Source organism: Crocodylus porosus, unplaced genomic scaffold (genome assembly GCF_001723895.1).
Source record: "Crocodylus porosus isolate Cpor-Errol unplaced genomic scaffold, CroPor_comp1, whole genome shotgun sequence".
Taxonomy (NCBI): Eukaryota; Metazoa; Chordata; order Crocodylia; family Crocodylidae; genus Crocodylus; species Crocodylus porosus.
The window spans coordinates 120320768-120335662 of NW_017728931.1; the positions used below are offsets into that span (position 1 = coordinate 120320768).

The 14895-nt window shown below is 39.8% G+C and overlaps 1 protein-coding gene across 1 annotated transcript in view; it reads left to right on the forward strand.

The window, feature by feature from the left end:
* The window catches only part of COG5 (component of oligomeric golgi complex 5), a 343620-nt gene that overhangs the window by 25678 nt on the left and 303047 nt on the right, over positions 1-14895 (forward strand). The window contains exon 6 of the mRNA XM_019543552.1: positions 4227-4347. Coding sequence (XP_019399097.1) covers positions 4227-4347 — 121 coding nt within the window. The remainder of the gene's footprint in view (positions 1-4226; positions 4348-14895) is intronic.

Sequence of the window (14895 nt, forward strand, 5' to 3'; positions counted from 1 at the left end):
CAAGAAATGTGCAGTGTTGAGGATCTGTTTCTGTGCTCCTTTAGCCAGACATAGTTCTTCATAAGCAGTACTGTTGATTGCTGTGGGACTACTCAGAGTGAAGGTCTATTTGGGCTGAATTCTGCCTTCTTTAAGTATTTTAATATATTCTGCTCTCCTCATCAACATTCCCATCGTAACTTTGTTGTCAGACTTTAAATCCAGTCTTCTGTTCTAACCTCTCAGGTTTTGCTTCTGTACTATTTGTCTTGATCTGCTCCTACAAACCCAGGGGGAAAGGGAACAGCAGAATCTCAAAGTATGGTTCCTCTTTTAAAATGCACACTCTTCTTCTGAAAATGATGTTAGTCTTGACTTTGTGGATCATAAGTTAGTTAAAATATGCAGATGAAGGACATGTAGTTTAGAAAGGTCACTTTGTGGTTTTATCTAACTAAACATTTCCACAGCTCCTTTGAGGAAGCGCACATACATAAATCACATAGAATTTTAATTTTGTACTTTTATTTAAAAAAGGCAAAAATTAGAATAGTTACTGTATTTGTACCCAATTATTAGTAATGCAAAAATATTCTCCAATAGCAGATTTAGTTTGTAACATAAAAAATAAGTATATGTTAAAAAATAGTATCACTCTAAAGACAGTGAGTTCATCGGTACACTAAAATATACCAAAACACTGAAGAAAAGCCACATGGCTGAATCGCTTATAAGGGTACATCTTTTTGCACTGGAACAGATGCAGGGAAATCATGCTTAATAAGAGGTCTTTATAGCAATAAAAATAATCCAAAAGTATTTTAGTAAATAAGAAGCATTTTGGTGGTTGCGTGTAAGTGCAACATGTAATCCTCCCTCATAGTGTATTGATGTGAGAGCAGTTTGAAGACAAAACTGCTCAGTTTTTGTTTTGTCTTGCATTTGTTTTTCTCTAATTTGAACTAGTCAGTTCAAATACCAAGAGACCTCAACTATCATATATACGTTATCACAGGACATTATATCGGATGCTCTTTGTTTCTGAAGGACTTCTTCTATCTTTAAATTTCATCAGATAAATCTAATGTAATCCATGGCAAAATCAAGCATAACAGTTCATCTTATTTTTATTCAAACCATTATACTAATACAGGGTGCAGGACTTAGCTAAATTAATTCCTTTTAAACAAGAGCTGATCTTTCAGGGGGGGAAACATGCAATTTTAAAATCAGGAGTACATGTTTTTCTAAGATATGATGCTCAGAACAGGAGTTAATTCAGAGAAGATCTCTGGCATGTTTTATACAGGAGGTCAAGACTGGATGATTGAGGTAGTCCCTCTGGCGGTATGATCTATTAATCAAGAAACTACAGAGTTATTTAATAAGATTGTTTTCTTTACACAGATCTATAAATATGCAGTTTAAGGAAACTCAGATAAATCACTGTAAAGGAAAATATATTTTTAAAATAAGTCATCCTGTTTGTCCTTTGCCAAAATATAGATATGGAATAAATTAATATGATATTGTGTTAAAGTATTTAGTATGTTTCATTTTTGTATGTATGTCACTCAAGAATTCTCCTTGAACTTGAAATTTGGCTAAAAAATTAATGCAAATATCTTGTCAGAATTGGATAAAAATTTGGTTGTAATTAGAAGTGCACGGATATAAAGAAAATTGACTATATCAGAAATTCCCCTGATGTGGCCGATTAAATGTTTGTGCGTGCGTGCAGCTACAGTGCCTGAGAGCAGTGCTGCAGCCTGCCCGGCCTGCCGAGTGCAGATCTGGGGACATGCCCCCCTCCCCACCCTCATGCCCTCCTGGACGTGCAGCAGGAGCAGTAGCATGAGCCACCCCGCACAATGCCCCCTGGGCGAGCTACGGCTCCATCCCGCCCCATCCCCACTCCCTCCCTCACCATGGGGACATTGATTTGCCCCCACACACCTCTTCCCTCCCTACTCCCCTTTCACCACAACAGACTTACCAGCTGCATGGAGCTGTATTGGAAATTGGATCAGTATTGGCTAATATGTCTCCTTAAAAATCGGCTGTTGGTATTGGCCCCCAAAATCTCTGTTGGTCCACCCCTAGTTGTAATAACTTTATTCTGAAACTACTTCAGAATTAAGATTTTTTTTCTCTTGTATTTAAATATAACTGTGTTAATTTACTTATCTTTTCACTTTCATAAACCATAATGAAGAACAGTTGCTGTATCTTTTTTATGGAAGGGGAAATGAACACATTAACAAAATGAAGTAATTTTTTAGTAAACAATATACTGGGTGGTCAAAATATGATCTTTTCTTTTCATTGTGCACACATGGCTGAATTTTTCTCTGGCTTTTCCATTTCAAACACAAAATATTAGCAATAGACTCTACTTGAGATGCTCATTACATTTAATCTCCATGCTGAAATTTAGACTGTAGAAGAAGTGGATGTGGCTTAACATTTTTCTAATTAAAAAAGCAAATTAATAAAACAAAATTAATAAATTAGTTTCAAAGCAATCTGATGCCTACTTCATTCCCATTAATGATAGTAGAAGTCATGTGACTAAATCTTCTTTTAATACTTTGGACATTTGCTCTTCAGGGTATGAGATGCAGTAGCAAAGCAATGAAAGTTGCAGTGTTTTCAGTCACTTACCTTCAGTGGGGTATCCATGAATTTATGATGACTCCCCAATAATTAGATTCTGTACATGGAAAATCTATACACTGGCTGGGTCCACCACTCTGTTGTAACCCATTGCTGCTTGGCTGAGCAGGGGTCAGGGACACCTTGTGCACCATGCTTGGGGCCAGAGTGAGGAGGCAGAGGTGGTGGAAGAGTTGTAGTGGAGGGCAGGTGGGGGATAAGCAAGTAGCGAGGCAGAGGCAGCAGCTGTAGATGTGTCTTCGTCCCTTGTGGATGCAGCTCCAGCAGCTGCCTGCCTTGCCCCGGCCCCGCCCCCACTCCCCTTGTACTTGAATTCAAGTCTTTCCTGTTCATTATATAGAAAGGAAAAACATGACTCAGTATCTGGTTAAAAAGTCATTTTGAGGGACCTATTCAGATCATGATTTCATGAAAATAGTGAAATCAGGCAGTCTCTGTGAAATTGTGGAACCCCCCCTGCCCCCCAAATAAAAAACTTGCTAAAAATAAAATTTTGACTCCCAGAACTCCTGGCCGTGCAGCCTAGCACAAAGGCAAGCAGGCAAGGTGGCTACCACTCCCATCCCTAGCTGCTGATTGGCTAAAAGGTCTGCCTGTCATGTGGCCCTGCCCCTCCACTAATCAGCAGCATGGGGTAGGACTGTGTGATTGACAGCTCTCAGCCAGTCAGTGGCAAGGGGCGGGCCCATATGATAAATAGTCCTCTCCACCAATCAGCAGCCAGGGGCAGTGTTACCAGGACCCCTTGGTCAGTCAGAGGCCCACACCATAAGCCTGTCAAAATGGTGGCCGGCCTCACAATCTGCCTGCAAAATCAATCCACCACTACCTCAAGTTGAGTAAACCCCTAGTCATTTGAAAAGTCAGGACCCTCTTATAACCACCTTTAGTCTCCAATCCATGTTGAATTCTAGATTAGTGTTAACACAAATGTGCAAAATATGGTTTCTGAATAAATTATATTTGGATTTTGATTTAGTTCCTTCTAGCCAAGAATCTCAAAGCCCCTTATAAACTTATGAAATACTGCAAATAACAATTAACTGAACAAGTTGACGAGCTGTTATAAAATTCTTGCCCTAAATGCAGTTTTACAGATATTCAAAGTGTATATGGTAGTGCAGATATTGATTATTTTAGTGAGAATAAGGTTTTATTGTCCCTTTCAAATGGTGCTCAGATGAACGAGAAGCAAGTATCTGCTTTTCATTTACCCTAAGTTTTTAACTTAATGCAAAATAAAACTAAACTGCATATATAGATAAAACATATGATTTCATATGTTTAATGATTTTTTTTCAATAACAGCACAGACAACATTATGCACAAAACTACTAATGGCTGATGAAAATGCTGATACATATTGTAAAAAGTTGTAGAAAAATTTTTACAAAAATGTAGCTAATGTGTCTGTGTGTATTAGTTGCTAGGTCAGATTCCAAATGTTTACTCATGTATTTGTGTCCTGACTTAACTACAAGAGTATGCCTAAGTGGTTCCAAGTTTGGGACCTAAAACATCAGCTTGAACACTGAAATGACTATGTCCATAATGCCGTGTCTTACGCCCAGGCTGCTTGTGACTTGCTGCGGAGAATAATACGCATCTTGTATCTCAGTAAGAGACTTCAAGGACAGCTGCAAGGAGGAAGCAGAGAGATAACAAAAGCTGCACAGAGTCTCAATGAACTTGGTAAGTCCTTCTTCCTATTTTAGTAGTACTGTACTTTGGTTTTGTGTTCATGTGAAACACAGTTTCAGGTTTTTGTTTTTCTCTTTGAAGCATCACTGTTTACTTTTTGTGATCTGAATGAAGAGACCAAATAGACAAGTCATCAGTCCCCTACCTGTTTTATTTTTTTCACGCGACTAAATGCCCACATCCAGTTAAATTACATACAGATTTTGTGGTAGTACTATTAACTGATGGAGAAGGCTTTGTTTAGGGTAGTTGATATCTTATCAAACCTCTGTTTATATGAAATCTTCAGAGAGAGGAAGTTGATTATTTAATAGTCATGTTCATTCCTTGGAAGCCATCATTCCATTGGGTTTACACTGAAGTATTGAGCTAACTTGAATATCAGAAATAGTTTAGATCAGGGCTGGGCAATTATTTGGGCTGGAGGGCCACTTAGGGAGTTTTGGTGAACTGATGAGCCCAGGGTGGAGCTGGGATCATAGGGCGGTGATGGCGTGGGGCAGGGGCCCGGGACAGAGCCACAATCTGCTCCCAGCATAGCCCTCTCTGTCACTGACCCGTGATCCCAACCCCACCTGCCTTTCCTGTTCCCAGATAGCACTCCTTGCCCATGACCCCATCCCATTTGTCTGGATGAGTGTGCTTTGCCCATGGGGGTCCTGGGCTGGCCTTCATGGAGTCCTCACCCGCCTGCCCACTCCATTTGCCCACCCCCATGGGTGTGGGGTAGATGGGCCAAGTTGCCTGGGCAGCAGGGCCAGCCAGGTTCAGTTGCAGCAGCAATACCAGCAGAAGGAGCTGCTGTTGCCAGGAAGCTGAGTCCAGCTGCTGCATTATCCCAGCAGGGTGGTGGGACCATTTGCACACACCATGGCCTGGGCTTCTTCTGCACCTGGGTTGGGCAGGACCCAGGGATAAAATCTCTTGGTGGGCTGGATCTGGCCCTCTGGCCATATTTTGCCCGCCCCGGTCTAGATGCAGTAGCATGGAGTTCAGCCTAAGCTAATTTACCTTGTTTCTTATCATTCACAAGTATCTGTGCTTTGCAGCAGACAGTGTAAGATATCAATGCATGGTTATGGAAAAGGACAAAAGTCTGTTTTTTGTTTGTTTGTTGTTTTTTTTAAAAGAACCAGAATGTATATAGCTCAATATATTATTTACTGTACAACCAATAGAAGGATGACTTCTAAACAAGCTAAACCAGGCATGTCTACACTGCACCCTAAGTCCTCCAGAGCTCTGGTTTAACTATTGTATATAAAATCTTACCAGCTGTTATTTCTGCTCTGATTTAATGGTATTCAAATTTCAGCTTCTAAAAATAGAATGTGGGAGAACTGAACTGTCAAACATTCAGAATGATCCTAAGGTTTATTGTACATATTTGTCACTGCTGATCTTTTCATACTATGTAATCAAAAAATTATTAGATCAAGATTTAGTCCTTTCATAATTAACAGATGCTGTGATGCAAATGAAAAGTGTGTTGATTTATTAGTAGATCAATTGGACAAAAGTGCACAAACATCATCCCTAATGTTCCAAGTTAAAGCAAGGAAGGTATTGTCTTTCCAGTGTACCTTTCCTTTCCCCACTAACCCCCTCCCCCCCTCAGACTTTTAATGATATAACTTTTTCAAGCAATTAGGGTTAAGTTCAACTATTATTGGTACTAATGCTAATGCATAATGGACTCTTACTTGGTTTTCAAAACTGGTTACGTCTGAGACGGTTTATACCAGTGAGGACCTGACCAGTTTTGAGCTCTCTGTCTTTGAGGTGCTTGGGATGTATTGCTCACCCTTTTTGTTTACTAATTTAAATGAATCTCCATCTGCATTCATGGAGGTGTTGCAGTTTTCAAGCTTTTTGTTGTAGAATTACAATCTACCACCAGTGCTTATGAAAGTCTGTTAAGAATTTAAATGTAGAAACTTGGTTTGTGTGTGCTGATTAAGTGCTATGAGTCTCATCCTTTACTCAGCCCAAATCCTGGCTCTATTTGAGAAAAGTTTCAGGATTTCACTGTAAATGTTTAACATTTATTACAGTGCAGTACATTTTCCTTTGCCCTAGAACAGGGGTCAGAAACTTTTTAGAATGATGGTCTAGCACTTGTGACCTGGCCACCCTTGTAACCTGCTTGTCCCCTCCTCAGTGCTCCAGCCATCCCTGCTCCCAGCTGTGTGTCAGGGCCTGGTTACCCCTACCCCTCTGGTGCAGCCATTGCTTACCGAATACCACCATGGCCAATGCCAACAGAGAATGGCTAATTTGGTGGCAGGGGTGAGTGGGGCTGCAAGGGGCATGAAAGACTAACCCTCAACACAGAGCATCAGAGAGGGCATCAGCAGGCAGTTTGAGAATGTATCCACTTTAAGGGGCTGGTGTACATGCTGCTGTTTTGTTGCTGATTTTCACTATCCTGCTACTTCTACCTGCACTTCAGCAGGATGAATCCAAGCTTCTGACGGGTTTTTTGGTTTGTGTCAAGGTTTTTTTTTCTGCCATACCATTAACATCTTTACTTTGAATTTGTGATCAAACTTATCTTTCATGGAAATTTTTAGCTGGTTGTGATTTAAAGAAAAATACTGTACATGAGATGGTAGTGGGAAGGACGTAGCAAGAAAAGCAAATTTAAAATGTTTTGTCAGAAGACATAGATACATACCATGGGTTTTATAATTTACAGGGTATTTTCTCTTTGAAGAGGTATTTTTAAAATTCTAGTTTTCTGTAATGATTTGAAGCTGAGCATTGTATTAAGAGCTATGGTTTTATGATGGAGGCTTTTGTATCAATACCATACTTAAAACTTTATTGACATTTGCATGTAAATGAGTTTGAAGTTCCTTTTTTCAAAACGTTTGTGTCTGACTTTTAATCTCCAAATTTGGCATATAACATTATCTATGCAGCTTCTGTAGTTGAAACAATCTCTAACTTTTTTTAGAGGAAATATTTTATAATGCTTCCGTTTAAGAAACTGATATAGTTTTATTCTTTATTTCCTTGGGTTCCTTAAACCAAATAAACAAAGCTGGTGAGCTCTCTTATGCCAATTCCTAGGTGACATTTAAATTATGTGAATCTTATTAAAGTGTGCAGCTATCTTTAAAAAAACCAAAAAAACTCATGGTGTGCTCATGTTTTAGACCAAGGGTACCCTGACTGTAGCTTTTTGGTGCTATTTTAATACAGATGTTCAATAACAAGTTGAAAAAGCAGTCAGATAGAAACAGATCTTACGAACTGAACTAGTATAATGCATATATAGGGTGTCATTTTCCCTCAACCAACCAGAGTAGTTCTCCAGATACAAAAAAATATAATAAATTCCCTGTTATTTTGTGAGTATAAAAATTCCTGTCTTTGACTGTGGCCATTAACCAATCAGATAAAGGGTCTTAAAACTCCTGAACTGGACAGCTATGGAACAATGTGCCTGTGGACAGGGTATTTTATCCAATCAATTAATTAATTGTTAACTTATGCCCTCAAGCATAGGGATTTATATCTCTTGTTGTTTCAAACATAACTTGTTGTTTCTCATGACCTGTATCAATTCTAATTTTTTCTGTCATCTTAAATTGTTGGGCTCAGTGTTGTGTAACAGTGAGAAAAATTAGTATAAAACAAATAATATATTTGTCTGTATGGCACTATGTACATATTAAACATTTAAATAAACTGTCACAGCAGCTAGAATTCTACTGGTCTATGAAAATATCCTTTTTTGGCTTCTTGCACACACACATTGCTGCAGGGTAGTTCTGATTGCCATTTTCTCCTCCTTAAGGAAGAGGAGTGGGGCATAGATATGACTATGACTATTCTTTGTAGGTGTTTTTCAGGCAGTATGGAAGACCAGGTAGGAAAACACCTGGTGAATCCTTTCAAAGGTAAAGCAGAGACTACTTTGTCCAGTATATGGTTTGCTCTTTCCCTGGACTTGGGTTTATTACTTAGACTTCCCAGAGGCCTATAATAAGGTTTTGTACAGGAGGATGCTGAATAATCATTGAGTGGGTGTGTCTGCATGTTCATTTATGTGCAGTAGTTACTGCACATTTAGTTTAGTATTTGTTAAATGAAGTACTAACTAAATGCCTGACGCATGGTTTTTTTTGTGATGCTTACTGCGCAGTAGCCTAATAACACTGCTGAGTAGTGTATTAGCATGGTTTTTGACTGGCATGCTACTTCACAGTGCTATTATGCTACTGCACAGTAAACACCTCATATAGACATGCCCAGTAAGAGGCAAAATGTTGTACATCAAAAAACTAGCTAAGAGGCAGAAGGCACATGTTGGGATGAACTAGTAAATTTTCACCATAGCAGGGATTAACAGCAGGGGATCTTAAGTCTCTGTGCTAGTTCTTACGCTGTTTAGTATTGGGGATGGGAGTGAGTAGTAAGCTAGAAGAACCGCAAGTGACAGTTATTTAAGCTAATCATAACCAAAGAGGACTTGAGGAACTTCAGAGAAAACTGGGTGAATTGGCTGCATGATAGTAAATCAAGTTTAGTGCTGATGATAAATGTACAGTGTTTTTGTGTTGGAGAGAAAAAAAATTGCATCACTTAGAATCATAAATCAATTTTAACTTGAAAAAAGGACTTTGACATCATTGCAGGCAGTCATTGAAGATCTTTGCTCAATGTGGAAACAAGATGTTAGGATACACAAGGAATGGGAGAAGGCTCTAATGTTTTTATAGAAATTGATAGTGAGGTCTTGTCATGGGGGCTCCTGCTTAAGCCCCCTGACCCTTATGCTGTCTCTCTGAGTGCCTCTGGAAGACAGCCCAAGGTGTGGGTTCTAGTGATGGCAAGCCCTCGCCTCTTGGACTCTGAGACACCCAGACTTTGTCACAGTAGCCCTTTTTATCTCTGGGCTACCCTGTGTACCAGTAAACTACAGGTAGCTCAGCTCAGGATGAAGACTTCACCTTTTAAGGGTAGGAGTGCAACCAGAAGTAAATTGTAGTATGTCAGGCAGGCTTTCTAAAACAAGACAGGATTTAGTGGGTAGCTAAAAGGCAAGAGGTAGAGTCTTTGAATCAGAATAGCTAAGGCTGTATACATACCTTCACGTATCTGGGAGAAGTCTTGCAGGTTTATCCTTCTGGTAGAGAGACGTACCTAGAGTCATGGGTACAGACATTGAAATGCTGAGGCCCTGAAGAGTAGAAAGCTTGCAGTGCTGACATTGTGCATCTGAGGGGAGGAACCCTGTGCACACATCTTAGTGTGCTTTGCTGACTTGCTTAGTTTTCCTGGTGAAAGGTGGCAGGAGTGCATAGGTTAGCCCTGATTGGCTGACCTGGACTGCCCGTGGTCAACCTGTGTTTCCTTGCAGCACAATGTGGGGATTGTTAAGGAGGCATATTCTGCTCCTTGCTGGAGTAACATAGTCCAGTGAGCAACACACTGTCTCCTGGGAGAGGGTAGAGGGATGCTGAAGACTGTTTACTTCTGAGAGAAGCTACAGCATGTACAGACTTTTGCTCTCCCTGAAATAATTTAATGTGGGAACAGCCAGGACTATTTTTCTCCTGGAGAGGCCATTTTTACTGTGGGAGGGAAAGCCTGAACATCTGTATACTGCTAGTTTCTCCTGGGAGAGAAGCTGCTCTCCCAGGAGAAACTGACTGTCTGTATAAGGTTAAGTCAGTGCTTCCCAAACTTTTCCTCAGTGTAACCCCATTTATGATCCCATTTCCTTAGCATGGCCTCTCACTCCCAACCCACAGCCCCCCACAACCCTAGGTGCCCCTCACCACCTGCAGCCCCCTGCCCCTCCACCCCCCAGAAGTTTCCAGGCCCTGGGCACCACCTGCAGGAGGGAGTAGCTGCTGTGGCTGGACCAGAGTGCAGAGCCCAGTTTCCACACTCTCCCTTCTTTCCCTCCTTTGTGGGCAGCACTGCCAGAGTGGAGCCTATGGGTGGGAGAGGATGCAGGTTGCCTGCTGCAGGCTTTGGGCTCTCCACCCTGCTGCCCTACCCCCAGGGGCTTCGTGGCTTAGTGGGCCATGCGCTGCCATGGCTGCCAAGCTGAGGTGCTCCCCTACTTACCCAGTAGCAGCATGGGCACAACTCTGGGCCACTGCTGCTGCTATACTTCATGTAGGAACCCACAGCGGTGTGCACTTCTTCTCACAATTGGTTCCACCCACTGGGCCTCAGAGGTGGCTGCTGCCTGGAGCTGGTGCAGCCTGGCTGCATCCCTGCACCCTGCCGAATTTATGTACAGAAGGAACATCTGGGCACACACAGGACTGGGAAATTACTTTGCAAGGACAGTTTGAAAAAGAGATTTAAAAAGAGGGACATAGCTTGGACCCCAGCAACAGAAATCTCAGGGGGCACGTTTATCATGACTCGAAGAAACTTATGCCAGCAATGACATGACTAGCCCAGGCACTTGGAAGCAAAATTACCATAGCAAATGTATTGTGTTCCAAAGAATGAAGTTCCCTGTAGTTATAGTACTGATGCAGCCTTGACTGTTAGTCCTATGAAAAGTGCTCTTTGGTTTTTCAATATATTTCTCTTACCCAGCCCCAAAGAGAATTTTTGATGTTCTTCCTAGTTTTATGACAACTTCCAGTTTTAATTCAGCATGGAGGAGAATAAAATTATTATGCAAATTCCATGAAAAGATCAGGTGCTTTATTGGGAACAGACAACTTTGAAACTAGAACTCTTCAAAGATATGCAAAGTTAGCAAAAACTCAAGGCACCTGCTGTTACTGGGTTGATAAAATAAAACCACAGATTTACCCAAGCAAGAGTACTCTCATTGTTTTTATTACCTGCCAAAAAAACCTTCCTGTGCACAAATAAAAAACTCATTGATGTGTTTTTGTTTGTTTTCCTTAGCTCTTGTTATTGCCTTTTTGTTTTTTGTTTTTTAACTAAATGTCTTTATGTTAAATATACCTCATGGAAGCTGTCTGTTCAGAAACCATGGCTAATAACATGCTGGAGTCTTTGGTGATCATGATGAATTTCAATTGGTGCAGTGGTACAGACCTCTCCTTATCGCTCTTGCAGATGGAATCATAGATAAAGAAACTCCTGAAAGTCCTTTATCTGAAGTTCACCTGTCTGACCTAAGTACTTTTTTGTTCCATGTACTCATACATGACTAACGTTTAAATTAACTTCAGAATGGGGTATCTTAAAACTGCAGCTTTGCAGAATTCACCCCTAAAACCTATTGTCTGAAAATCATTTGGGCTGAGGAACTGAATATCATAGGAGGGATACTACTAGACATCTGGAGGCAGATGCCATATTGCTAAATTCTTACTATTGCCTGCAGATTAGGTTCTGAGTTCTCAGCCAGCTGATCCTATTTATTTGAAAGAATACCAAATTATTTTGCAGAATCTTTTTGGAGTGGAGATGAAGAGTTCTTTGTTTGTCAAGTCACTAAGCATTATCTGCCAGGATTCAAGCAACAAATGAATAATTAAGATCTAATTTATTTTGTTGCAGATTTAATCAGTGAAAGGGCTAACATCTCTAATTATTTTTGTGTACACGTGTATGCATGTCCCCACACACACACAGGTCAGGTTTTTTGTTCTTACTTGGTATCTTTAAAAAAATAAAATAAAATAAGATGATGTGTACTAAGTTTAGCTTCACATTGCACTATATATATATATATATATATAAATATATATATATATATATGTATGTAAAATAATATTATTTTTAGCAGTGAGCTTTTATACCTAGTTGGTAATTTGTACTAATTGTCTCAGTTTCCCATATAAATCTATTTAAAAATTATAATTAAACATAACTATTGCTTTCACAGTGCACACTATTAATTTAGTATTCAAAGTAGTGTAAGTAATCATTGCCTAAAATGCACAGTAGACCCATTATATAGTGATTGCTGATAGGCTTGAATACTATGATATTTTCATTCAAGTTAAATGGTATTATTCTGAAAATATAAGATGCTGAACAAAAATTTCAGTTAAAATTTAATATTTGCTATGGCTTTGGATTGAGGTATTACTAAATTCTTGATGGTCAGTTTTTAGAGAATGAAAAGAAATGCAATAAATGTGCTTGAATAGCTTTCATAAACATTGGAAATTCTGTATTTTAGTTTTCCATTTTTTTTTCCACATTCAGCAATGCATTTAATTTGTAGCTGTTATTTATTGCAGGAGAAACTTCTTAAAATACATAGGTGCAGATCTGGTTTTAAGCTTGCTTGATCCAGAGAGTAGCTAATTCAAGGAAGGTCTGTGTCACTAACAAATCTTTGAGCAGAATGAGGTAGTCAGCCATGTTAGTCTGAAGTCAGGCAGCAGGCAGGGTAGAGGTGTGCTTTATAGATTAACTGGATTGGGGATGCATAAGCTTTTGTAAGTAATAGCTCACTTCGAAGTGAGCTCTTACTTATGAAAGTTTGCACACAGCCTAGAGGAATGGAAGAACAGGTTGGGGATTATTTAGAGAAGCTTTCACGTTAGTAGGGCCAGATGGGATGCACCCAAGGGTATGAAGGAATTGGATACGGTAATTTCAGAGCCATTGGCTTTCCTCGTTCAGAACTTGTGGGTGTCAGGTGAGGTCCTGGCTGACTAGAAAAGGACAAACATATGACCCATCTTTTAAGAAAGGAAAGAAGGAGGATCCAGGGAATTACAGATCAATCAGCTTGACCTTGATACCTGGAAAGCTCATGGAGCAGGTGCTCAGAAAATCTGTTGTGAAGCACCCATATTCTGAAAGTAAAATCATTGGACAACAGACTACAACACGCACTTTTAATCCAACTACCTCTGAAATATTGTACTTGCCTAGCTTTTAAGTCAATCTTCCTATTTTTGTATAGAAACTCTATTAGGTTTGACTGCTTTGTTACTGATTTTTATTTTTTTACTTTCAATTTTATGTTATATGGTAGCAAGAAAGTACAGTATTTCAGGAAAAGTGAATAGCAACTTGCTTTATAGAACCCAGTTCAGTATTTGTATAACTAAATGACTCACTATAGCAAAGTTTAGATCTTAAATACTACTATAGACACCAGGAGCATGTCCAGACAAGCATGCACGTGTGGTTTGCAGCACTGCAGACCCATGTGTGAGGCCGCAAACCTCACGTGCCACACTTGCAGGCATTCATGACACTGGTAATTTACAGTGCGGTGGGGTCTTTTGATGCCAGGATATCCAAATGTCAAAAAAACATGCGCCAGAAAAAAGCAAGGTGGTACACATGGTAGGAGTGTGTGCCAGCAAAAACCAGCCAGGTTCTGCACACCCAGATCCACTGCTGCTGGAGCCCTGGGAGACCCCCATGTAAGGCTGCTGAAGGTATCCAAGGTACTTGCCCCAGTCTCCTCTACCCCACTCAGGGCAACTTGCCATATGCCAGAGTGCGCATGCAGGGGCGTTCCTGGGGACAACTAGCAATGGCACAAATATGCGCCATTCCTAGTTGTTCCAGGAGAGCACATGTTCCTACTTGTGGAGATGCACCCCAGGTGTCTTAAATTACACAGCCAAACTTTACCGATTTGACAATACTGTTGTCATTGATTTTGCAATAGGCAACAGTTTTGACCTAGAATTAATTAATTTATTAGTGTAATAGGACACAAATGTACTTTATTTAACCTTAGACATGTTTTTCTCCTTTTCCAACAATTTTTATACTGTCCATTAATCCTCAGTCAAATGAGAAACTGATTAAGACTAAATAGATAAGAGATGATACAAATATTAATTATTTTGAAATAGTCCATGCTAGTGTTCAGTCTTTTTAGCTACTGAGTTTCAAATAACTGACTTTGGATTCATAATTCCAAAGCATTCTAAATGTTAGCTGGTGTTTTGTGAAATATCACATGCGATACCCATTAAACAATTAAACATATTTTTCAAAGCCATGTGTAACCAGGCTGCGATGTCTAGAAATTAGTTTTCTTCATGCAATTGTAGGAAATGAATATAGGTGTAACTATGAGGGGAGATTTTCTTCATGTCTAGTGTCCTCTAAACAGCCATAAGTATATTTCCAAATTTGCCAGATCTAGTGAATTACTAAACCATTACTCTCATTAGTGAGAAGTTACAATGTCTGTTTTCAGCAGGATTAACTCTGAGTTCTTACAGGAGCTTTGAAACATTTATTATTTCCTATAACCCAGTGTATACAATTGGGTTTTAAACCCAAATATTAAGACCTTATCAGAGGTACTGCTAGTCAAATTTTAAAACAGGATGTAATAGTCCACGTTGTTACTAAATCTCTGTATGGTCTATCTAGTAAAGTAACTGTTGATGTCCCATTTGTAGAACTGCGTGACAGAATGTTCTTTCCTTCCCCTCCCCACTTCTCTTCCCTCCTCTTGTTCCTGGCTTGTCTGGATAACTGTGGCACAGTTGCCTCTCAGTGAGGTGCCTGACTTTCCAACTCTGGTTGCTACTGCTTCATTATTATTGCTATTATTATTATTACAAGAACACCTAAATTTTAGTTGTGGAGCCA